At 41.5% G+C, this 27173-nt stretch overlaps 1 protein-coding gene across 1 annotated transcript; it reads left to right on the forward strand.

Annotated features, from left to right (window-relative positions):
- The first annotated feature begins 4361 nt into the window (after positions 1–4361).
- On the forward strand, positions 4362–26560 carry LOC138349715 (zinc finger protein 729-like). Its single transcript, XM_069303212.1, has 7 exons — positions 4362–5804; positions 7781–7855; positions 12655–12747; positions 13299–14343; positions 14591–14607; positions 18753–18825; positions 23340–26560. Exons 1-6 carry the CDS (start codon positions 4785–4787, stop codon positions 18762–18764), a joined length of 2262 nt encoding a protein of 753 aa, XP_069159313.1. The 5' UTR covers positions 4362–4784; the 3' UTR covers positions 18765–18825; positions 23340–26560.
- The last annotated feature ends 613 nt before the right edge of the window (positions 26561–27173 follow it).

Below are 27173 nucleotides of genomic sequence, written 5' to 3' on the forward strand. Positions count from 1 at the left end.
TAGTGAGCCCCATACCAATCCAGTGGGCGGTAATGAACCCACTACTACCCACCCTGTGGGTGGTAGTGGACCCCATACCCATCCAACATGTGGTAGTGGACCCAATACCTATCCAACAGGTGTATTGGATCCAATACCTATCCTTTTGGGTGGTAATAAACCCCATAAACAGCGTGTGCCTTGTCGAGGACCCTTTATCTGTTATGTTTGCAGTAGTGTACCCCATAGACATTTCAACGTCGCGTCGTTTTCTGTTAACGTTCATACAATTCATTCTCTAAGATTTTCAAAGCATATACTAATGTATATAATGTTGTTTAGCAACAGCATCATTATTATATGTAATAATTTATAGAGTGCTTATTATAATTTACTGAGAAGCACCAAGAGTTCTCCTAAGTGCTAATCTTCAACAGTATGCACTGTTGAATAGTGGTTTAAATCTTGAGTTGAAATATCATGACACAAAATGTTGACTTATTATAACTTTTATTAACTACCGTGGTGTAGTGGTAAGACACTCGCCTGGCGTTCCGCGAGCGCTTTGTCATGGGTTCGTATCCTGGCCGGGGAGGATTTACTGGGCGCAAATCCTTAACTGTAGCCTCTGTTTAACTCAACAGTAAAATGTGTACTTGGTTGTAACAACGATTCTTCGCGGCGGGGATCGTATTCCAGGGACCATAGGATTAAGGACTTGCCCGAAACGCTACGCGTACTAGTGGCTGTACAAGAATGTAACAACTCTTGTATATATCTAAAAAACAAACTCGATATTTCGATATTAGTAAAGAGAGCATTTATCTGTCAACAGCTATCATTTTCACTGACGACTTCACTACAATCTTATTTATTAAACCTTAAAAATCATCCAAAATGCTAAAATAAAGAGCCATAGGTGGTAGCTGTGTATACCATAGGTGAACTATAAAATCTTTATTTATTTTTTTATTTATTTATTTATATACAAGAAGGTACACTGGGTTTGTGAGAATACATAGCATAGTATTTATAATCTTGTAAAGCCACTAGTACGTGCAGCGTATCGGGCAGACACAGAGAATCTTAATTAATAATTTTAATAATAATAATTATTATTATTCATTATTTATCTTTGCCTCAAGTTAACTAGATTTTCTTGATTTTCTGGGAATATTGCTGCCCACAGGCTGCAAAGAAGCAATCAGAGATGGAAAGCAATTCCCTCTTTACGAGCAAATGATTTAGCTAAATTTGGAGAACTCTGTGCTCAGCCCCACAAGATCTCCATTCTGTTCTCTGTGCTCAGTCCTACAAGGTCTCCATGCCGTCCTCTGTGCTCAGTCCCACAAGATCTCCGCCCTGTTCTCTGTGCTCAGTCCTACAAGGTCTCCATGCCGTCCTCTGTGCTCAGTCCCACAAGGTCTCCGTGCTGTCCTCTGTGCTCAGTCCCACAAGGTCTCCATGCCGTCCTCTGTGCTCAGTCCCACAAGATCTCCGCCCTGTTCTCTGTGCTCAGTCCTACAAGGTCTCCATGCCGTCCTCTGTGCTCAGTTCCACAAGGTCTCCATGCCGTCCTCTGTGCTCAGTCCCACAAGGTCTCCATGCCGTCCTCTGTGCTCAGTCCCACAAGGTCTCCATGCCGTCCTCTGAGCTCTGTCCCACAAGGTCTCCGTGCCGTCCTTTGAGCTCAATCCCACAAGGTCTCCGTGCCGTCCTCTATATATTCCACAAGGCCTAATTACTGACCATTCCCAGGATGCACGAACTATATAATAAATTGATTGTTTTGGTAATTATTAATTAATAATTTTTTCACATATATTACCCAATGTATTCATTAACGTTACGTTTATATCGAGGTTCCCCCCCCCCACTCAGGGCGAATTACTGACCCCGCCCAGGGCGCAACCCCACAAGAAGCTGACTAACTCCTGAGTACCTTTTTACTGCTAGGTGAACAGAGTATTAGGTGACAGGAAGTGTGCCCAACCATTTCTGTCCTGCCAGGGATTCGAACTCTGAATTCTCGATTGTGCGTCGAGAAGGAACCCGACCTTTTTACCGGGATCCTTAAAGCACTGGGTCCTGGTAGTAACTCCTGTATATGTAACTCCGGTATATGGAAGCACAAGGTGCATGTGGTGGTAGAGATTAAATGTGCTGGTAGTATTGGACCCAATACCCATTTTGTGGGTGTTATGGTCCCTATTCCCATCCCTCATTCTGTGAACGGTATTGGTCCCTATACCCATCCTGTGTGCGGTAGTGTAGTGTACCCCTACGTTACACGTTTTCTGTAACACATAATTGACGATTCATTTTTTTTAACTTGCATAGAGCATAATCTATTATATATATTTTAATTTGGAGCCAATTGAAATATTTACAGATAATAATTCATAGACTAATGATTATAATTTACTGAGAACTACCAAGGTTTCTTAAAACTAAACTACGAGACTTCAATAGACTAAATTATTCAGTTAGATGGAAATTTCTGTCAGGTACAAAACATAAATTGTTGTTCTTTTGAACAACAAGGAAGTTGTTGTGCAATAGATCGTATTTCTTAGTTAACATTTTCTTAATAAAAAAGAGTGTTGGCATTCCCCGCAAAGCCAATCACAGGAAGGTATTTGCTGGAAACTCCGCCTCCTTTTGAACGTTATCTGGAACGTTCAGAATATTGATCTATTTCATGGGTTTCTGTTTCATCTCTTGTATATCAAAACTATGAAGAGTTGTCCGAAACGATACGCGTATTAGTGGCTTTAAGTATTGTATGTACTAGCTTTATCTATAAATCCAACGTTATATTTGTAACTTATCTTCTATGTATGTACTTTTACCTGAATAAACATTTTTATTTTTTTATTTTAAATTAGAAATATGAGATATAAAAGTTATTACACAAAATGACTAAATTCTACTAAATGGACTTTGTCTGGTATACACTCAAATGTACATCCATTTATTACTATTCATCCAGTATTAATTACAAATGTAATGTATACTGTATAGTTTTTCTCTCCCCATTACTTTGCTGGTGCAATATTTGAAAGCTGTCTATCTATTTATCGATCTATCTATTACTGTTTATTTATATACAGAAGAGTTCTTACATTCTTGTACAGCCACTAGCACGCATAGCGTTTCGGGGAGGTCCTTAATCCTAATTTTCGCCGGAATACGACCCGCCAAATCGTTTAACAACCAGGTACTCATTTTACTGTTGGGTGAACAGAGGCTACTGTTACGAATCTATGAGCTTCAAGGGTTTTAACAGCTACAGTTAAGGATTGGCGCCCAGTCAATCCTCCTCAGCTAGGAGACGAACCCAGGCTAAATCGCTCGCAAAGCGCGGAGGGAGTTTCTTACCACTGCGCCACGGAGACTGCTTACCTTGCGGGGGTAAGCTATCTATAGATACATCTAAATAAACCCACACTTGAAGAGGTATCCGGCAGTGCCTGGGTCTGTCTTTCTTCCCCCCCCCCATTCCCCGTCCGTCTCCGTTTCTCTCTCTCGTTCTCTTTCTCTCTCTCACTACGTTGAAATCTAATATTGGTATATATCACTTACAAATAGGCCTTCTAAATCTAAATAGGCTAAATATTTCTAGTCCACCAAAAATTTGATTACATTTGAACAAATGTTGCGTATTTAAATTACCTTTATAGTAGGTAGTAACTAAGTGACTAACCTATCCACCGCTGCCCACTGGATGGGGGGCGGTGTGCAGGACAAACATATTAATTATGACACTAACTCTCCACATACACACACACACAGCACTGCTCCTGTGCCAGGTAAGTCCACTACGGGCTCACCATAGCCCGTGCTACTTGCCCCGCTCCTGTGCCAGGTAAGTTACGGGCTCACCATAGCCTGTGCTGCTTGGAACTTGTTCCGAGTAGCTGAATCTATAATAACAACAACATCTCCATATATCACGGGGGAGACATCTTCTGTCACGCAGGGTGCAGTCGCATCTCCACAGATCTCCAGTATCATCTGTTGATACTGGTAATTGCTCAAAAGGGCCATCACTTATGGGCTATTCATGCCCGTGCCACCTTTTAGGTGGCTTAATCTTCATCAATCAAATCTCCACATATGTCAGTTGCTTAATTTCTAAACTGTACTTGTGGTCGATCTCCAACCCATTTATGATTGTGACGACTTATACTGAATTTTGTAACTAGCACATCAAGATTGTAACTTGTTTAACTAAATGAATTGAGGGGTTCAGTCCCTGAGCCCATTATATAATCTTCACTACCGCCCACAAGATGGGTATGGGGTGCATAATAAATGAACTAAACTAACGTTATAATCAGCCATAGAAAACGTGAACATTACAACAACAGCAACATAAGCGACCATCCTGCGCCATTAACCCCTAAAAATTATTTGTCAAGAATTCACGTGAAATTCATTCAAAAAAATATTATTGATTTGCCAGTGATGTGTCCTCGCCTAACATAAGTAACAGCATCTCGTGCAGTCTTCGAGAGGATTAAATCTTTAGGTGTATTGCACATTGCATTAACAAAGACGGAACCTTCGACTCGGGACCACGATCGTCCGACGCTATAACAACAACAACAAAGTCCTTGCAGGAAAATAACAACAAATTACGCTTATAGCAAGGAATAAGAAGATCCTCTCACTGCACTTACTATCAAGAAGAGTCTTCCAGTAGGAGTGTTGTGTCTCCAGAAAACGTCACCACGTCACCAGAAAACTCCTACATTCATTGCTTGGAAATAACCTTAATATAAATTGCATTATCCATAAAGATGGACAGACCTCATGAATGTCTCGAATGTGGGAAAAGATTCAATCGTCTTGGGCATTTAAAGAATCACATGGTGGTGCATACGGGTGATAAACCCTATGAATGTCCTGAGTGTGGAAAAGGGTTCAGTCGTCATGCAAATATGTTGATTCATCTACGGGTGCATACGGGTGATAAACCACATGAATGTCCAGAGTGTGGGAAAAGATTCCGTCATCTTGGAAGTTTGAAGACTCATATTATGACACATACAGGCGATAGACCTTATGAGTGTCCAGAGTGTGGGAAAACATTTATTCATCTTGGAAATATGAAGACCCATCGAATGGTGCACACGGGCGATAAACCTTTTGAATGTCCCGAGTGTGGGAAAATTTTTAGCAAACTTGCAAATATGAAGAGTCATAGGATTTTGCACACTGGTGATAAACCTCATGAGTGTCCTGAGTGTGGGAAAAGATTCAGTCACCTTGGCAGTATGAAAAGTCACAGAATTGTGCATTCATGTGATAAACCTCACTATTGTCCTGAATGTGGGAAAGGGTTCAGTCACCTTGGAAGTTTGAAAAGCCACAAGATAATACATTCTGGTGATAAACCTCATGTGTGTCTTGAGTGTGGGAAAAGATTCACTCATCTTAGATTCATGAAGACTCACAGGCTTGTGCATACTGGTGATCAAGCTCACAAATGTCCGGAGTGTGGTAAAAAATTTAGTTATCGTGGTCAAATGAAAGCTCACATGGTGGTGCATACAGGTGATAAACCTCATGAATGTCCAGAATGTGGAAAAAGATTCACTCAGCTTGGATCTATGAAGACTCACAGAATGGTACATACAGGTTGTAAGCCTTTTGAGTGTGCAGAGTGTGGAAGAGTATTCAGAGAACGTAGTGGTATTATAAGTCACTTGTTAGTGCATTCAGATGATAAGCCTCATGAATGTCCTGAATGTGGTAAAAGATTTCGCCACCGCAACAGTATGAGAAGGCACATATTAGCGCATTCAGGTGATAAGCCTTAATGGTGTCCTGAGAAAAAACTTACAACATACACTTAGTAACCAAATTGGCTTTAAAAGGCACTATATGGTGAGGATGTTTGATGGATCATAACACTGCCATTCAGTTCAGTAGTATTCTTTGAGATACATATGAGGACATGAGCATCCCACTAATAAAATGTACCATTTGGAAAATATGAGCATTATGTTGAAAATAGAGTTCTGTGCCATCATATTGTGAGCTGAAATTTTTTACAAAGGTATTTTTGCTTTTATATTTTCAAATTACTGTAAAATTTAATCATATAAAATAGACTGCCAGTAATTAACACAGTAACATACTCAACTTGGTTAAATTGATTATCCATACAAATAAACTCATTGGACCTTCCTGGTCACCACCTAAACTCGTAACCTCCACCTAAGTCCCTAATTCTGAATCATCAGTACAGTACAACACTTCTCACCCAATTAGTCTCTCATACAGTACTCACATATTGCAGATTCAACTCGCCCAACAAGATCATATCAGGTCCCCACATTTGGTCAGTTTCACTTCGTCGCTGCCACTGATGGATATAGAGGAGTACTTGCTAGAACTGTGGCTACCTCAAGACTGCTGTCCAGCCAGTCACAGCCTCCACCACCACACCCAGCATCCCCAAAGGAGGGTATAATCAGATTAAATGTACATCTCCTTGTTTCAAAGAACTTTGGGTCACTCTTTGTGACCTCTTGGCTTTAACATTGGTTTGGGTTCACTAAGGTGGTCTTAATCTCTTTAACCTTACCTCGATGTGTGAACACAGTTTGAATACTAACATGTACTGTACTTTCAACCATCATTTGTCAATTGTTGTGGCTTGGTGCCTTCGTTGATAATTACTTACTTGTCAATTGTTGTAGTGCTTGATTCACTAGCTAATGTTCACTCCTAACTTGTGGATTACTGTACAACAATTATTATGCTTTGCAATGATCAATTATTTTTACATTAGGAGGTAAAGTTGTGCAGTATGTGGCATTTTAAGTTATATTTTAATCTTATACTGTATTGTCTTTTAAAAGCAATATACTGTATATAAGTATTTATATTTTTACCAGAGTAAAAATAAAGTTTACTTATTAAAATTTATGTACATACTAGTATTTTTGCATATAATTATAATTCATTGTGTTGGGGGACAGGAAGCCAGGTACATACAGTACATGTTAGGCTTATACACAGGCACCCCTCCCCCCCATGGTTGAATTACTGGCCCTGCCCAGGATGCAACCCCACAACAAGCTGATAACTCCTAGGTACCTATTTACTGCTAGGTGGACAGGAGCATGAGGTGAAAGGAAACATGCCCAATCATTTCTTTATCAAACGGGATTCGAACCCAGAATTCTCAATTGTGAGTTAATGTACATGGTAACCTCGGTCTTCAAATTTAATCCGTTTATTCTTGCTGCCTTCATTATTGCAGCATTTTGTTATTTCACCCTTCGTTATTGTAGCTTTTATTATCACAGCTCTTATTTCATGGCTTTTATTACCCTGCTCATTATTACCTCAGTCTTTATTATTGCTGTACTTTTTTTTAATTCACAAACTTTTTACTATGGCTTCTATTGCAAATTATCACAGCCATATTATTGCTGCCTTCCCCTTCCCTCCCCTACTTTATAGCTGCTGCCCATCCACCCTTTATTATTGCTTCCTTCATCTTTGCAGCCTCTACTTCACCTTCAAGTAGAAGGTGAAGTAGAGGTGCACCTCTACTGGCAACCTTCACCATGCTGCCTTCCTTAATTGCCATCATTAATGCCCCCTTCATTGCAGCCTTCATTATGGCTGCATTTGTCATTGCCATCATCTTCAGTGCAGACTTTTATTTGCTGCTTTTTATATTGCCTTGTCTGTACAGTATTACTGCCTTCCTTCTTAGCCCATTTTACAGTTAGTTCCCTTGTTGGCTCACTTTTCCTTATGATCTTCACTCTTACAGGGGCGATGTTGTGGCGATATCTCCGCCCCGCCCCCACAGCGTAGAAGAGAGTTCGACCTGCTGCTGCTGTCTGTGGTCAGCACCAAAGCAGTGGGAGGACCCAGCTGCCCAAGAGCTGGGCCAGGCCACCCCTCTTTGCATCCCTCACTTCAGAAAGTTCGTCAGATGACTCTGGCTACAAGGTGGAGGCTGCTCCGACTTTCCAGGTCAGAAAGTGGGGGCCAGGCAGGACATCATCCAAGCGGCAGCACTTGTTAGAGATGACCAGGATATGCTCCAGACACTCTGGGCTCGGGTGAAAGCTGCAGGTGGCACCGACACACCCCACACAGTGCTGGTACCTATGCCACCTGTTGTCAGGGAAGTGCCATTTAATGATAATTCCTCCCCTGCACATGACCTCCACTGACAGCATGTCAGGTCGTGTCGAGCCCTTGAGCTAAAGCAGCAGCACCACTCTTCAAGCTCCTTCTCAAGCGAGTACAGTACTGTATAGGCATGTGGGCATGTCACCATCCCTTTTCCTTGCTCATGGCCTGGGCTGCCTCGGGGCCCGGCACCTCACTCTTCTCCTCACTAACATTACACTCCTGCCCACACACGTGGAGAAGTCCAACAGGGTTTGTGATGCTTTATCACGCTAACAGATACTGCCACCCACTCTACTCAGCAATGCCGAACTTGCAGCCGACCATGTTGTGGTGCTCCTGAGGTCTGATATCCTACAACAATAAAAACGATTACAGCCTTCCAGCAGCCCTCAACAAGGCCGAGAATACACTAATTATGCAACAAGGTATATACAGCCGTTGAAGCTCCTCTCAGCACTCCCCTCCCACAACTTGCTGGCCAACTTCCTGCAGTCCCTGCTTAACAATGAGCTGGCCTATTGCACGATTCACTCCTTCTTCGCGGTAGTAGCCTTTATGTTCAAGCTGTATGAACATAAAGGTCACACAACTCCTTAAGGGGGGCAATGGACACCATCCAGGCTGACCCCCTCCTTCTGTTGGCCTATCGTGCAGCAGCACCTACACAAGCTGCTGGATGCACCTGGGACACAGAATGGACCACTCATACATTCTGTTATATCACTTTACATTCATATCCACTGTTGTCAATATAGCTTTAGTAACTAGGCATTGTATGTACTAGCTCTGTCTATAAATCCAATATAATGTTTGTAACTCATCTTGTATGTATGTACATTACTTTTACCTGAATAAACATTTGATTTGATTTGAATTATAGCTTAGTTAACTTCTGTAATTCAATTACTGGTAACTTATAATAATAATAATAATAATGTTTACTTAGGGAAATACATGCATACAAAATGAGTTACAAGATGAATGTCAGATTTCTAGACAGAGATAAGTTAATTAAGCTATAAACTACATGTAAAATAATGTTAATATATTTGTCCCACACCAAACTAGTTTCCTTCCAAGCACAAAAAGTGTAGATGAGGGTTAAGGAGGGTGTAGATGGAAAATGTTTTCCCAGTGATGCTTCAAAACTGTGATGATTTTGTTTGGGTCAGTGTTTTTAGTGTTGTGTGAGGTATTTGAATTGTGTGGAATTGGTGCCACGTAAATTTTTGATGTAGTCCCAGAATTCATGAGAAGTGTTTTCTGTGCTGTTTGGCATGAGCTGTGAGACGTTAGCAATGTGTGTTGTGAACTTCGTCTGGGCTATTGAGAATAGGGGTCAGGAAGGTCGTTAGATCCTAAAGTACTTGGCCGTAGTTAGTTTAGTTATTATGCACCCCATACCTATCCTGTGGATGGTAGTGTAAAGTGTTGCAGAGGAACATAATGGGGTCAGGGATTGAGCCTCAAAATTAATTTAGTTAAGCAAGTAAGTCTTGATGAGCTAGTTACAAAATTTAATGCATAGTGTTATATCAACAATTACTGAGTTAGAAACTGACCACAAGTAGTCTCCAAGATAAGCAACTTGCATGTGGTGAGCTAGTTTCATAATTGATATATTTATCCTGCACACCGCCTCCCAACCAGTGGGCAGTGGTGGAAATGTTACAATCACCCATATTTACTCCCTGAACTTAGTAAACTGGCAATATTTGGTGAACATTTTTGGAAGCAAGTTATTTTGAATTAAACATTTACAAATTTCTTGAACACTTGTTATATTACTGTGTCCATATCTCATCAGTAAATTTTTAATAAATCTGTTGTGATAACATACATAGGTGTTTAATTCTGATGGAAGGGGTGAAAAAACAGTGTATTGTGTTTGTAGTTTTAGGGATTTATTTATTTATTTATATACAAGAAGGTACATTGGCTTGATGAAGGTACATAGCATTGACTTTACATTCTTGTAAAGCCACTAACATGCATAACATTTCGAGCAGGTCCTTAAATCTAACAGATAAATGTAAGTAGGTAATTTGTAGCAAAATTGAAAAATGTTAATAGGTAAATTCTAAGAAAATTAGTAGGTACATTACAGTAAAATTTGAGGATTATCAACAGGTACATTTTAGCATAATTTGAGGATTATTTCTAGGTACATTGTAGTAAAATTTGCATTCAACATCATAACCATGATATAGGATGTTGTCAGTGAATATCCTGAAAATAGGATTTAAGCTAAAGGCTGTTATTACAAATGCAAGACCTTGCATGTGGGGCATAGCAACCCACAGCACCACTACCAAATCAATGCCATTACATTACAGAGGATTGATGAAGAAAAGGTCCTTGGAGTCAAAATCCACCACTCACTAAAAGTTGCACAACAGGTAGGAGCAGCAGTCAGAAAAGCTAACCAAACCCTTGGAATAATCAAGGGTACTTTTGACTTTAATGAAAAGAAGGCAGTGATTTAATTGTATAAATCTCTGGTGTGCCCCCATTTGGATCACTATCAAAGCAAGGAGACCTCATCTTCAGAAGGACATAGCTGCTCTGGAGAAAGTGTAACAATAGGCAAATAAAGTCATTCGAGAGCTAAGTCATTTCTTCCCAGGCATGACAGGGCGGATCTCATTGAAACTTAAAATACTGAACAAATTGGAGGATGTTGATCCTGACACTTTCTTCAAAAGGTCAGTTGTAACAAACATGGAGCAACGGTATCAAATCCAACGATCCTCAGTGTTGTTGCTGTTGATTTAGGGCGTTGACGATCGTGAGATCGGATGCGCCCCGGCATACCCGTATAAGGTTGATCGCAAATCCTAATGGCGAAACGAAGACGCGCATCACTAAGACACTAAGATGCTTCGCGTCAAAGAAACGCACAGTCCGGCACATGATTGGAAGAGCCCCAGGAGTCCCTCAGGGTGACAAGCACGGGGCCCTGCTCCACACACTGGGTAACAACACCAAAAACTCGATCCTCCAACTAAAACGTAAACAAGTCATTTGGTGACTTGCGTTTGCAAAAGTGCACCGGCTCTGCACTCCGGCCAAGCAGATGCCATCCGCCCACCACGGCTGAGGGCACACCAGGAGCCCCCCCCCCCACGGCTGAGGGCACACCAGGAGCCCACCCTGGCTGAGGGCACACCAGGAGCTCACCACGACTCAGGGCACACCAGGAGCCCACCACAACTGAGGGCACACCAGGAGCCCACCACAACTGAGGGCACACCAGGAGCCCACCACAACTGAGGGCACACCAGGAGCCCACCACGGCTGAGGGCACACCAGGAGCCCACCCCGGCTGAGAGCACACCAGGAGCCCACCCCGGCTGAGGGCACACCAGGAGCCCACCACGGCTGAGGGCACACCAGGAGCCCAAGACCCACCAACTCCCGGCACCTCACGGCCAAGCCGGCGCAGGACACCGTCACCCCGCTGGGAGAACCAGCCAGAAAATGTTCAAAATCTAACAACAATCAGATTGCTCTCATTCTCACAAGTCTCGCAAATCTATCGCCCTCATTCTCACAAGTGAAGCCTGGCCTCGGGCCGGGCTTGGGAAGTAAAAGAACTCACAAAACCCCATCAAGCAGGTAATCCGGTGACCCAAGACGATAAGTGCGCCAGGCGTCGTATAAACCGAACCGTTGAATATGGGGCCAAACGGTAGTATCAAATCCAAAATCGCGAAAACAACGTGATCCGGTAGCTCCTAGGCGGAGGTGGAGTCCAGACGTCTGCTCATCGTCAAGGTTGAACCAGGAACCTCTCAACCTCGATGAAGGACTGAGAACAGAAGATGCTTTTTCACCGACAAGGTTAGAAACATATAGAACCGCCTACCCACCGATGCTTACTGATGACTTAAATGCCAAAACTCGTAAATTTTAAAACCCAATTGGAAAATCACCAGGGCAAATGGGGGGGGGGGGAGACCTTTGACAAGCCACCAGCTTCCTGTCCTCGTCGTTAGTGTTAGTGGCCCTCTGGTAAATGTAGGTAAAAACTCCATTGCTCAAACACATCACCGTGGCAGAATCAGTATAAAACATGAGCCTATTACCTTAAAAGTTTACGGGCTCACCATAGCCCGTGCTACATAGACATTTCGTTCTGAGTAGCTAAATCTAAAACAACAATCTTAAAAGTGCTCTTCAACATATGTCAAAGACATATTAGAACATAAGAACATAAGAACAAAGGTAACTGCAGAAGACCTATTGGCCCATACGAGGCAGCTCCTATCTATAACCATCCAATCCCACTCATATACATGTCCAACCCACGCTTGAAACAATCGAGGGACCCCACCTCCACCACGTTACATGGTAATTTGTTCCACAAATCAACAACCCTGTTACCAAACCAGTATTTACCCAAAGTCTTTCCTAAATCTAAACTTATCCAATTTATGTCCATTGTTTCGTGTTCTGTCTTGTGTTGATACTTTAAATATCCTATTAATATCCCCTTTTTAGAGGGAGGAGACCTCGAACTTTCAGGACAAATTGGGGGGACCTTTGACAAGCTATCGGCTTCCTGTCCTAGTCATTAGTATTAGTGGCTTTCAGGTAAGTATCTCGAATGACTTAAAAACAAGCCCACAACTGATCTCTCATTACTATTTAAATCACCCGAACAAACATTCATAGAAAACGTGAATCTTACAGCAAAGAATCGGTAGCGATCAGCTGACGCTGTCAACACAACACAAAGCTTTCAACGCACAGCATTAAGTCCCTTCACGATCGTCGTCGACCCTTAATTCACAACAACATTGTGTCCCTTCATTCAAACTGCATGTACTCAAAACATTTGCGTGCCACTGTGACGTGTTCCTGTACAACACATCTCGCACACTCGAGAAAACCTTTATGCAAATTGCACAGATCATTAACCAAGAAGAAACGTTGACACAGGACAGCGTTTCTCCAACGCTATCACAGCAACAACAGCCAAGCTCTCGCAAGAACAAGTTGAATTAACATTGCACGTATTGCAGACTAGAAGGACCAAAGCGTTTCTGCCCGAAACGCTTTGCGTAATAGTGGCTTTAGGCATTGTATGTACTAGCTCTATCTATAAATCTATCAAATCTCTTGTATGTATGTACCTTACCTGAATAAACATTTATTATTATTATTATTATCTTGCTGGACTGTTGTTTCCCCAGGAATCACTCCACTTCACCAGACAACTCTTGCAGTCATTGGTTAAAGATAACCTTGAAGCAAACTGCACAAAGATGGATAAACTTCACGAGTGCCCTGAATGTGAGAAACGATTTAATCGCCTTGGGCATTTGAAGGATCACATGGTGGTGCATACGGGTGATAAGCCTCATGAGTGTCCGGAGTGTGGAAAAGCATTTGGTCGTCGTGTAAACATGATGATTCACCTGAGGGTTCATTCGGGTGATAAACCTCACGAATGCCCAGAGTGTGGGAAGAGGTTCCGTCATGTTTCAAGTATAAAGACACACATCATGACACATACGGGTAATAAACCTCATGAGTGTACTGAGTGTGGGAAAACATTTGTTAATATTGGAAATCTAAAGGCTCATCAGATGGTGCACACAAGTGATAAGCCTCATAATTGTCCTGAATGTGGGAAAAGATTCACTCATCTTAGATATATGAAGACTCACAGGCTTGTGCATTTGGTTGATCAACTTCACAGGTGCCCAGAGTGTGGGAAAGGATTCAGTAACATTGGAAGTATGAAGCGCCACAGGATGGGGCACATGGATAATAAAACTCATGAATGCCCCGAGTGTGGGAAAAGATTTAGTAGTAGCTATATGAAGACCCACAGGCTTGTGCATACAGGGGATAAAGCTTATGAGTGCCTGGAGTGTGGTAAAAAATTCAATTATAGTGGATCCCTGAAAGCCCACAAGGTGGTGCATACAGGTGATAAACCTCACAAATGTCCAGAGTGTGGAAAAAAATTCACTCGACATGCATCTATGAAGAATCATAGGATGGTGCATACAGGTTATAAACCTTTTGAGTGTGCCGAGTGTGGGAGAGTATTTAGAGAACGTAGTGGTATAATAAGTCACTTGTTAGTGCATTCAGATGATAAACCTCACAAATGCCCTAAATGTGGAGAAAGATTTCGTCATCGTAACAGTATGAGAAGGCACATAATAGCACATTCAGGTGATAAGCCTCAATAGTGTATCAAGATAAAAAAAAAAAAGACTTAGGTCTAGTAGCCAAATAGGTTTTTAATGACTATATAAATATATATATATATGATGTGTACATTTGTTGAATCATAATAGCATCATTCATTTTGGTAGTATTCTATGAGATACATGTTAAGACAATAACTTCCCACTAATCCAATGTATTATTTGGTAACTGTGAGCTTCATCTTGAAAATACTGTGCTATCACCTTGTCAGATGGACTTTCTACAAAGGTACAGTATTTTTGCTTTCATATTTTGTCTTCATATTTTTTTTAAGTTGGAAGAAAAGTTGTATAGTATGTAGTATTGTCAAAATTTGGTCTCTTCTTGTAGAAGTTAGATAAAAAAATATTTGTGTATTTTTCCAGAGTAAAATAAAGTTTAGAGCATGTTTTTACATATACTGTACTATATTGTAATAATGCTTAACATTTTAACCATTTTTATGAAATATATTGTACAGTGTATTATAAAATAGGCTCTGGCAAGGTTTTGCTTGGGTGAAGTCACTGGTTTCTGGACACTTGGGAAAGGTTATCGACACATGAGCTAATAAAGATTTATATTTGGCTAATACTGTAATATGAAAAAATACTTAAAAAAATAACACTAGAATAAACACTGTTTATGCGCTACCCATACAGATATTAACCAAAAATAACGTTCGGAATTTAGTTGCACATCTTAGTGTCTGGACACCCAGGCATCAGTTGCCAGACAGCAATACTGATCATCCATTTGTAAGGAATTTTGCAGTATAACCGTGAATAATATAGTTTATATTATACCTTCCTTTGTTTCCATAATATTAAGCAATACACCTATATCATACCTAGATTTTGGAGACCAGTATGGTTGTATAACACTGATTTATAGAATATTCAAGAGTTCCTAGATATTATTCAGGCTGCCAATATAAGAGCAGAAGGACAAAAGATGAGTAATATGAAACAAAGGCAGATTCACCAAGGATTTTATCGAGTGACATGTTGCTCGTTGGAAAGCAAAATTCTGAACATTCTCAAAATAAGGGAATTCCATGTTGAGCTGAGCAGTTCTTAGTGGTTCAGTGCATCTTAAACAATAAGGCACAGAAAATGCCTTACTGTCATTACTTACTTACTGACAGTAAGGCTAAAAAAAATATTAGAAAGTTTTCTTTTGCAAACAGAGTGGTAGGTTGGAACAAGTTGACTAAGAAGGTGGTGGAGGCCAAAACCCGTCAGTAGTTTCTAAGCATTATACGACAAAGAGTATGGTACTGGGAAGACAGGACACCACGAGCGTAGCTCTTATCTTGTAACTTCACTTAGGTAATTACAAGTCTCTGGTCCAGTAAGCACCCATGAGTAATCTTGTGTGATCAATATGTAACCTAGCCAGAGATGTTTCTCACTTCCAGTTTTTATGACAGTTTAAAGACCACTTGGATAGGTCACATTTGATAACAGGGTGAATTGTTGGTATCCATATTTAAAATAAAGGTTAAGTATTAAAATTGTTCTTGTTGGATTTATTCCGGTACTTCACTGCCTTAATTGTGACAAAGCAGTGGTGTGCCAAAAATAAAGTATTCCCAACAAATATTTTTTCTTCTTATACCGTACTGTATATCATGGGCTGTGATTTAGGCACGGTGGTTTTGGCAGTTGAACTGGATCTCTGCAGCCAGTGATATCTTGTGAACGTTCCTGATCTGTAGCGACCTTGTGTTGTCTTGGGTCATGTGTTGCGACCGTTGGCCTCTTTTTTTTTTATCTCGATACCTGCTGTGCTTCCTCCTCCTTGATAAGTGCTCTTTCCTGCTCCATGAGTAGATAGCTTCAGGAAGCCACAAAGGGGTTTACTGCCAGAAGACCAGCATTGAATGATATTAAATGCCTAGTTCTGGACAAGCCTTGGTGGTGCCTTGACACCCTCCCTCTCCAGGGCATTGGGGTGGTTTCTATCATCATGAGAACTGGTGGTGGAGCAGCTGGCTGACCTAGTCTGCCTCCATCCTCCCCCAAAACAACGGGGAGGAAGTGGGGTAAACTAGCTCACACTAGTTTCACAAATTTTCAATTGCATTGGTGAGGGAGCTCTTTTGGCTGTTTTGAGGCTGCAGTCTCATTTCTAATCAAGCGGTGGTCTGTTTTATATCGCTGACTTTCTCGGTGCCTTCTTTTCTTGATGGCAGACAGAAGTAAATTTACAAATAAACGTTTTCATAGTGCCACTGCTCCCTGCAAGACTCTTAGGGGGGGGCCAGGTTCTGGTTTGTGGTGCATGGTAGGCCAATAAGAACTTTGCATCTAATGGCACCTTGTAGTCTGGCACTAAATCACAACCCGTCCTCGACTCAAGTCCATTACATCCAGCAATCGACCCCACAGATGCCCTCATCAATTTTTACATGTTGTTCATTCAAAACTAGAATTTTCTCAAATATAAATTATTATTATAATATATTAGCATATTGTGCATATATAGGCATAGGTAAGGTTAGGTTAGGTGTTTAGGTTCTGTTGGTGATTATTTGTATTAGTAGTACGTGGGTGAAGCATTCACAGCGTTGTGGTTGGAACAAAATTCGTCAGTGAAGCACTTGTTCCAGAAGTGTTCAAACAAAATCTGTCGAGTCGTGTGTAAACTGTCTTTCCATTCATAAACAGGGAGTTTGGCGGGTGCATGGAATCACTTTTGGGTCTTTGGAGGACGGGCTGCTAAATCATTATAATAGCTTCCGGGAACCACCTGGGCTCGCCCAGAAATTGGCGTTTCATTACATTCAACGCTGTTTCTTTGCACAAGTCTATGTGTATACAGTGTATCCTAACTTGCACTTGAGGGGGGTAAACACAATTTTATTTGCTCCAGCCCTGCCATGTAATGTTGAGACATGGCTGTTATACATCAGTCTGCTGCAGCTGTTTCCCAGATTGCAGATGATTTCTGAGTGAACCAAGTATTTAACTTTTATCTTGCACCTGTTGACTGTGTAGGAGCTATTTGCTGGCAAACTCTTGTGTGTGCTTGGACATTCTGGTGTCTGTGTCCGAGGCTGCAGTTTTGGGACCTTTCAGTGGATTTTGTGCCCAAGTTGTGCACTTTACTCCTGAGGGATGCATGGCAATAATCTATGTGGTCTGCTTGACTTGTTGGCATGCAGTGCTATCGCAGATTTAGGATTCTAAATGGTCCTTAGTTTTCAACTTTACCATGCCCTTTTTGTGTCCCTGTCTGGAGGTTAAAGTTTTCCTGAGTGTTTGCAGCGGTAGGGCTGCCTTTCAGTTGCTGAGCTGGGTTTTTATGAGAAAGCTCAATTCTCAATTTAGCATTCAGGGCATTGTGGGTGTAGGACATGCGGCCCATTGTTGCCCTAACCACGGATCTTGTGGGAGGGTCCTTTGACAGTGTGGTGGGGGAACAACTGCACCATTTCTCCCAGGCTTGAACTAGGGATATCTGGGCCCACTGTATGGTCTCAAGGCAGCACTGCCACCTGGTGATGGACACAAGTGACAGACCAGTGGTTTGGCCAGGTAATGATTGTTTACATAGACAGTACTGTAAATGTTTACCATGTCTGTTTTGTTGCATTCTACCTGTATTTGTTTTATTGGGTACTTTGGTGATCCTAGATCCCCGATCTTTGCTGGTCCTGATCTCTGGATGCTCGTGAATCACTGGAGCCTGGTTTAGATGAATGGTTTATCATATACTGATAAGATGTATACTTAAGTGTTTCAGCATTTCCACATCTGCACATTAGGTTTCACTAGCAATCTCCTATTAGTAGTAGTAGTATTCCTTCCTTTAAATATAGCTAATCAAGCAGCACTGGCCTTAAGGCACTGCACCAATGATTTGTGCATTGGTGCAATGCTTAGCTTTGGTACAAGCATTTCAACTACTCATTTAATGGCATAGCCTGAAATGGGTGGTCCTTGTATATATATGCATTGTGAACCATTTATATATCAATTTGTCTAACTTTGTATGCTTAGTAGATTTCAGTATTTTATTTAATAGAGTCCTGGCAGTACATTCGAGTTTGTCGTCACTCGCAATAAAAAATTTTGGATTCGAATCCCGGGCGGTACAGAAATGGTTGGGCGCATTTCCAATCACCTAATGCTCCTGATCACCTAGCAGCAAGGAAGTATCCAGGAGTTAGTCAGCTTGTTGTGGGGTTGCATCCTGGGCAGGGGGTTTGTAATTCAACCTCAGGGAGAAAGGGAGAAATCTCGATATAAGCCTTACATGTACAAACATACACTGCCTGCCTGTTTCCCGACACTGAATTATTATTATTATTGCCTAGGGCTGCACTTTGACTTTGACTTTGAAGAAATTTCCTAATACTGTATATTTTTTGTTTCTTTATATCACAGATGATGATGTAAGCAGTGCTAAATTCTTGTCAACCTGGCAAGTGAATAAATACATGCAGCTTTCTCTTACCAGGTCAGTTTTCTTCTCATTGGACAAGAAAGTTTTTCCCTGTTTTGTACCATTAGATCCATGAATTGTGCTCTGAGACATTTTGTAAAGAAAACTAGATTTATGCTTAATGTGATGTTTACCATTAAAATCCTTTGTATAGAAACAAAGCATTTGTAAACAGACTGGAGGGAGAGTATGTGGTGTCAGCTACCTCACACTGCTCGGACTCATCTGCCCTGACCTGCGTTTATTTGTGTGTGTTTACTAAGATTTAACCTTTATTCAAGATTCAACCTGGCCAGGATCTGGAGCAACAGTTGGACTGCGGTAAAGAGGTACTGAAACCCCACTTCGACCTGTCCAGCTGAAAGGCACCACAGCGAGAGCCTCGCGATTGGAGAATGGAGCCTTGTACAAAAGAAGACACCGATTCCATGCTGATGCAAAGAGGTCTACATTGGGATGTTCAATTGCCTCGTAAAGCCACAGGAAGGAGGTGGCATCAACAATTCACGCCATGGCAATGGAAGGAACAGACAGATCGTCCACGAGTACGTTGGACACTCCATAAAAGTGAACAACACAGAGAACCAAGAGATCCGCAAGAACCCAGTATAGGAGCTACTCGATGCGCCCAGATCTAAAGAGCCAAGGACCGAAGTGACTCCCTATGGTTGAGACAATAAACCACAGGAAAACAGTTCAAATGGAGTAAGAGCACAGAGCCTGAGGGAATACAGAAAATCCGTAGTGCACACTACATAGTCGCAGACTCCCGCACCGTACTGTGTGCTTGATGAAAATAGAAGACCAATGACCCTGGCTGGCCTGGTGAGTGCTAGTCACAAAGCATCAACCTAGGGCTGAGGTATCTGTAAAGACATCAAGTTGAGGGTACAAGAAGGCACCAGGGAACCGAACCCAAAAAAATCCAAAAAGGAGGCTAGCAATTCAGCAGTTGGTCAAGTGCCAACTGAGCCCACACCTAGCAATTGTGGCAGCAGTAAAAGGGACTGCTCTGGAGATACCAGAATAGCTGCTGAAGCCAAACTCTGCCAAAGGAAAAATTACACAGGAAAAGTTCAGGTTCCCACACAACTGCTCAGGAAACTGTCGAGTCACCCAGGGCCGACTCAACACCAACAGATGGCAGTGCTGTAGCTAGGTCAAGGCTGCTGGAGGCAAGGAAAACGATGCTGACAGACATGCAATGCATTATATTTATTGAGACACAGGAAATGGGACAATACACTACCAAGGAATAATTTCTCACTCGCCAGATTAACGACAGTATTCCAGTCAGATATAATGGAGGTCAATAACCTCACACAGTGAGGTAGGCACCTCACGAGCTCGCACAACCTGTGTGTGTAGTCTGGGACTTCTTTCTCCTTGTGGGTGGCAGGGACGATACTCTCATTAAAACGTGTGGGAAAAATTTTCACACACCGAAGTATACACATTTACTCTTGCTCAACTTTACATACTGTCAAACACTTACAAATGAAACATAAAATTTAACACAAATAAAACAAACTAGTATTGTAACTATGAGAAACATTTACATTAATAACAACAAAAGCTAAACTTTATATACCATTCATCACAGCAGGACACATTGGGGATGCTACGACCAGTAGTTTCAAAGCATTATATGACTAAGATTACCGGGAAGAGGGAACACCACAAGCATAACTTTTATCGTGTAACTACACTTGAGTAGTTGCACATCTGACCCCCATCTCTTCTATGACCATTCCCATACACAGATAAACATGCTTTTTTATATATAGATATATGTACTGCATATTATATTTATATATGTACAGTATATTTATGGGGTGAGCTCCTTGTGCCTGTCTGTAGACATTACAAATCTAAAAGTTGCTGTCAGCTGCAGAGTTCTCTGGCCTATTATATACCCAGAGTCAGAACCTGGTCTCACAGAGGCACAGGGAGCAGTGGCACTTTGGCTACTTCCTATACCAGTACACTCGAAAACGGCCAGAGCTCCCTGAAAATAGATAAACAAAAAATCTAAAATGTTTTGATCCAGCTTGCACTCAGTTAACCCACCCTCCCCTTTGTTTGGGGGACAGGGATGAGCAGCTCATGGCTCCCAGGCTGCGAATTGGTCAGCTCTCCTCTGATGTGTCAGATTGCCACAGTCACTCTGTGCTCTGATTTTTCTTGGATTTCTTTTGCCTTGGTAATGGTTCCTTCCACTTCCAGTGTGCGTGGGCCAGGAGTTGCGTGCACTTGGAGCTGCATGTGTTGAGAGTTCCCTACCCTGTGTGCTTCCTAGTGCTTCCCTTGCACTGCCAGAGGTTCTCTTCTCTGGAGTGTTTAGGGACGTTCTTTAGAAGATCTACCTCGCATGTGGTAGTTTTCGCCTTGGGGCAAGTCGGGGGCTTTCACCCTCCATATTTCCCTCGGTTTGGAACATCTTTGGCTGGTGGGGCATCACTAGGTATTCGTAGCTGCACCACAGTGCACCGAGGTAGGATTTCCTAGCCAAGTGGTCTAGGCTGGGTTAATTTATTAGAGGACCGGTGTTGTGTCCCTGTGACTGGGTTTCCCCGCTTAGCTCAAGCTTTCAGGCCCTGGAAATCCACAGTGGGTTCAGTGGTCCATATGGGTATACCTGTTGACCCCTTCCTTGCTATTTGTGAGGTTCAGAATGTACATTGTCTGTGCCATGGACGATGTTCTTTAGCCCTACCTCTGCCTGCTGAGTCACTGAAACCTTCAACCCAGAGTCGTGCGAGGCGTGTTCCCATCATGTCTCTTCTTCCCAGCCCTCCTGTTGCCAGATGGCTCTTTGTCTTCATTTCTCTGGGTTACAGTGGTCCAGGTTATGTGCCCAATTGGATGCACTGGAGCTGCCCCAGTTGGTTTTTAGGGCCATGGAAGTCGAGTGTTTCTGGCTCCTTGATGGTTGGCTCAGTCCTGGTTCTTGGGGTGCGCCTCTGGTTGAAGGTCGGCCAGCAGTACCCTAGTAGGTCGATTGTCTCCTCTGCTCTTTGCATATAGTCCTGCTGGTATGGGGGTATTCTCTCCCCTGCCCCTGTGTTGCATAGGCACTTAGAAGGCATTCTGCCTGCAGAGTTTGTTGAGACGTTAATACGTGATTCTTGGTTGTATCATCCCTTTTCATCATCGTTCTTTTTTTGGTCAGCATGTCATGCCAATACTGTTGCCTTGGATTGTGTGGCACTGGCAGAGCCGCTGCAGCTTGCATACAGTCAACACTATCTCGGCTCCATTTTGCAAGTTATTTCGTGTTTTGTTTCCCCTCTGGACTGTTCTTGTGCCACTAGGGTCAGTCTGGTCTCTGGACTCTGGACTCTTCACTTTCTCTCTTTCTCGGTTTTCTTTTCTTGAGACTTTTTTTTTTCTAGGTCTTCTTGATTTCTAGCTACCATGTGGAGGTGCTTCAGGCTTTCCTTCGATGCCAGTGGTTTTGTTCTTTTGGTCCGGGTGGTCACTTTCTTCATTTCCAGCCTGCTCCTTCTTTCTGGCTCAGTGGGGTCATTTGGTTTCCAAAGGGGTCCCTATGGTTCTTGTTGTTTTGTTATTCCAGTCAAGGGTGTATCCTGTTTTGTGTCTAGTAGTGGTTTTACAGCGGTCTATGTGCTTATGCTTTGCTTTTATGGATACCTTGGGGGTTCCTCCAGTCTCTTTGGTTTCCTGTTCCAACGCTCATCTTTCTCAAGTCGTCTGCCTTGTTTTCAGTCCCTCTGACTTGCAGTCTGCCCTTGTGCCTGTGACGTTTGCACATTGGCTGTCCTCTCAGTCGTTCATTGCTTTTATGTCCTGGTTTGGTGTTCGGGTGCAGGGATTTTTGGCAGTCAACCATAGATCTTGGCAGCCAGATTTTTGTGTTCTTGTTCCTGTAGCTCAGCTTCCCTGGGTAGCTCTGGGTTAGCTTTCTACGCCGGCCATCTCGTCTTCGTTCTGTTACATGCGGTGCTCCCTCCTCCCTGGTCTGTCCTCCTCTTTCTTCTCTGTGGGTAGATAGCTACATGGAGCTTTTCTCAGAAAATAGCGTTGAATGTAATGAAATGCCAACTTCTGGGCGAGCCCCAGTGGCTCCCTGTCACCCTCCCTTTCACAGGAAGTCAGGTGCTTCACATCATTTGTTGAACCGACTGACTTGCAGCGGGTAACCAAATGTGAGCGGGATCAAAACATTTTTGGTTGTTTATCTACTTTTGGGCGAGTTCTATTGCCGTTCTCAAGTCTGCAGGTATAGAATGTAGCCAAGTGTGGTCTGTTTTGCTTTGCTGACTTTGTGGGGTGCCTTCCCTGGTGGTGGCATATAAAAAAAGTTTAATGCCACTGTTCCCTACGCCTCTGTGAGGAGGCCAGGTTCTGGCTCCGAGTCTCCATCAGGCCAGAAAACTCCACAACTGATGGTAACTTTTTGACATTACACACAATAGAGATGTTACCTTCAGGGAGCCATTGGGGCTCACCCAGAAAATGGCATATCATTTCATTTAATGCTGATTTTATATATTACTTTCTCATAGGAAATGTCTGGGAGAAGCTCAATCCATTGTGATCATCGTGTGACAGTTCTGCGAGCCAAAAGAATTTATATGAACAGCAACTTGACTCACAAAGCAACATTAAACCAACTGAAAATATGATAAGTATGAAAAAAAAAACTTGCTCAAAGGCATTATACAAGCAAATTTGTTGCATTCTAATCTACAAAATGTTGGGTTTGTAGTATGAGGAATAAAAAATATTAAAAAGCTAGTATTTCTTTTAAATATTAAATACAATTTCAGGTAAGTTTATAGTCAACTGTTGATAATGAAGATAACCCAGAAATATATTTTGAAAAATAAAAGAACATTGCTTAAAAGTTATTGTTTACACTTGATTGTGAAGTAAATAATGCACTGAAGTTAATCCACAAATATTATGGCTAAGCAACTACATTAGCACCTCGATTAACGAGTTTAATCCGTTCCGGCACCAAACTCGTCATGTGGAAAACTCATCTTGCGAAACAACAACAAAACTGTCGTAAAAGGTATCCGAGAACCAGCGGAAATGCTCGTAAATCGAGGAAAAGCTCGTTAGTAGAGACAAACGTTCTGCGAGTGGCTTACTCGTTACTCGAAATGCTCGTAGATAGAGCCGCTCGTTAATCGAGGTGCCACTGTATTATAAATGGATGTAATGAGAGGCCACACGAGCCTGTAGAGTGCGGGAAAAGACTGAATCATCTTGGACATTTGACAAATTGTCAGATAATGCATATGAGTGATAAACCTCATTGAGTGTCCCTAATGTAGGAAGAGACATAGCATCCATGTTAATCTTACTAGACTGAGTGTTAAAGCATTAAGGTAGCATTCTGGAAGTATAAGAGAAGTTTAACTTCTCATTAAAGTATTGTATTTGTTAATGGCTAGCTTCAGCTTGAAATTACTGTGCAGTAACCTTGTCAGTTGGAGTTTTTACAAAAATATTCTATTCAGATTGTTTGAGAAATGCACCTGACTGATACTTCTTGACTAGTCAAAGGTTTGCTTGATTATTCCAAGTGTTTGGTTACCTTTTTTTTTTATTGCTGCCTTTACCTGCTGTGCAACTTACATTGATCGGTTGATTCCGACTCCAAGGTCCTTTTCTTCACCAATCTGCTGTAATGTACAGTAATGCCATTAATTTGATAGTTGTGGCATGGGTTGTTATACCCCATGTGCTTGGTCTTGCATTTGTTGATATTAAAAATCATTTGCCAGTCATCTGACCATTTGTGCAGTTCATGTAGATCTCTCTCTAAGGCTTCAACATCATTATCATTCCCTCTTCACCACAAATCTTTGTGTCATCTGCCAATTTGATGTGATTTGTAATATTCTCATCTATGTAATTGATGTATATGACAAAATGGGGCTGACCCCAAAATGGACCCCTGTGGTACCCCACTTGCCACATTTCTCCAAATCAGATTCATTCCCATTTAGCATGCCTCTTTGTTGTCCTTGTTTTAACCATTGCTTTATCCATTCTAGTCTTTTTTTATTTATTATATGTGCCTGTTTTTATTGTATTCATCTGTTATTTTTCTTGAGCTTTTTTCAATTTTTGTTAGCTTCTCTTTTAGTAGTAAATGTTTACCCCTTCAAACCTTGAAATAATTTTATTCCAAATTATTTAAACTTTAACCCAAAACGCTTTGCGTAATAGTGGCTTTGTTAGTTTGTGTAACTCCTGTCCCAACAATTGTACATTAGTTATATGTTCTTTGTGCATGAATTCTTTTGAATAAAGATTTTAATTTTAATTTAAATGTGAATAGCAACATCTAACAGCCTGGTTGACCAGACCACCAACCAGAATGCCTGGTCAGAGTCTGGGCTGATTCCCGAAACTAAATGAGGTAGTAATACTTGATACAATATGAGAAGCAAGCTAATTCTGTACATGTAAATTGTTAAGGAAAATTTTGTATATACAGTAGTACACAATACAGTATTTCTAAGAAACAGTAGTTCCTTAGTATTTATGATGAAAAATATATACTACTTTATTTAAGATTCAAGTTTTAGAGATCACTATAACACAAATAGTTTTTCTTGTTTACACAAACAACTCTCAAATTGACTAATTAGAATGAAGAAATGTGAGAATTATGAAGCATGATATTAATTAGGTATTTCTTCCTTTTAAAATGAATAGGAAAACATTTTATTGCATTTGGGAGGTCTTTCCATAATTTAAAAGCCTTTGTCTGCATCGTACACTTTCTGCTTTGATCTAGTGATACATTTGGAATATCAGTGATTTGTTGCTTGTTTCTGATCTTAAATGCTTTTTTGTAAGAAGGCTGCAGTAACAGCTATCTAAGTAGCATTTGAAGTCTAGATTATTATTGCACTTTAGAGTTTTATAGATACTAAATACATCTGAGAGTGTATGCAGTGCTTTTAAGTGGAACCTTGGTTTACGAATTTAATTCGTTTCGTGATCAGGTTCATACACTGAAAATTTGTAAACCGAAACAAATTTTTCCATAAGAAATAATGTAAGTTGAATTAATCCGTTCCACACACGCCCAAAAATATTAACTTAAAAATACATTTTATACAGAATACCACTCATCTTTTACTATATAGGTACCTTACCTTCATCAAGGACTCTTGTTGCCGTATGGAAGAGGAAGGGGAAGGAGGAGAGGTGCTAGTGTTTGGAAGGCGAGTCCCCTTCCATTATAACATCAGGCAGTGATGACATTTCTGGGATACTCTTTGCAGGCATACCACTAGGACCTGGGTTTTGGCTCACTGCTTGCTTGTCTTACTAAGAATCTGTCTATTGACTTGTTTTCCCTACGTTTCAACACTTGTCTGTAGTGAGACATCACATTGTCATTAAAAAGGTTAATGCAATGGCCTGCTACAGCTTTATCTGGGCGAGTCTTTTCAGCAAGCCTATATTCATTAGACTTATATTGAGGTCTCCCCTTCCCCCACACAGTCGAATTACTGACCCTTCCCAAGGTGCAATCCCACAACAAGCTGACTAACTCCTGGGCACGTATTTACTGCTAGGTGAACAGGTGAATGAGGTGAAAAGAAATGCATCCAACCATTTCTGTACCAGCCAGGATTCAAACTTAGAATTCCAGATTGTGAGTTGAGAACGAACCCGACTGTACCACCAGGACCATGGTTTGTAGATCCCCAGGCACAAATACAGTAAGATGAGAATAGATCAGTGAATAACATTATATATCTCTCTCTCCTTTGATTACTCTCATCAGATTTTATTGAGCATGATTACAGTATTTAGATAAATCATCACAGACCTTGTAATGACTGGTATGTAAAGTGAATCTTTTATTTTTATTAAACTAATTGTCTTCAGTTAAAAATATATACCAAAGTGGGAGATATTTTGTCAATGTTAATTGCTATGTTTTATTTGCCATTGTCGAGTCGTGTGAGAGAATTTCTTAAGTACGTTTCCAGTGCATAGCCCCCACACGACTTGGGCGTGACATATCCGAGGTGGTGTGGTTGTGCTCTTGAGGAACCCACCCACCTTACAGTTGCGAGGTTGTTTACCTCAGTTTCTCTAAGAGACTGGGAAGGTGCAGTTATGTCCCATTTCCTGTGTTTTCAAAATAAATGTAATGCACATCTTGCCGGTTTGTTTGAATCCCATATTTCATAATAATTGTGTGGTTCACTTGGTGCTCCCTCTCTTATTTGAAGTGTATTTTAATATTTTATACTAAGAGGGTACTCAGCATTGCTCAGGTCTGCCTCTGACCTGTCCATCTGTCTTATTTATTTCTCCATCCCTCTATTTCTCCATCTATCTGTTAGACGTTCTACCCA

The sequence above is a fragment of the Procambarus clarkii genome, chromosome 49, assembly GCF_040958095.1.
Source record: "Procambarus clarkii isolate CNS0578487 chromosome 49, FALCON_Pclarkii_2.0, whole genome shotgun sequence".
Taxonomy (NCBI): Eukaryota; Metazoa; Arthropoda; class Malacostraca; order Decapoda; family Cambaridae; genus Procambarus; species Procambarus clarkii.

Excerpts from the sequence above, each read along its gene's own strand:
- LOC138349715 (XM_069303212.1), top strand. The coding sequence starts at position 4,785 with ATGGACAGACCTCATGAATGTCTCGAATGTGGGAAAAGATTCAATCGT. Across the intron at positions 7,856-12,654 it reads ACCTGCTGCTGCTGTCTGTG|AGGGAGGAGACCTCGAACTT; the intron begins GTCAGCACCAAA and ends TCCCCTTTTTAG. Across the intron at positions 12,748-13,298 it reads TTAGTATTAGTGGCTTTCAG|ATAAACATTTATTATTATTA; the intron begins GTAAGTATCTCG and ends TACCTTACCTGA.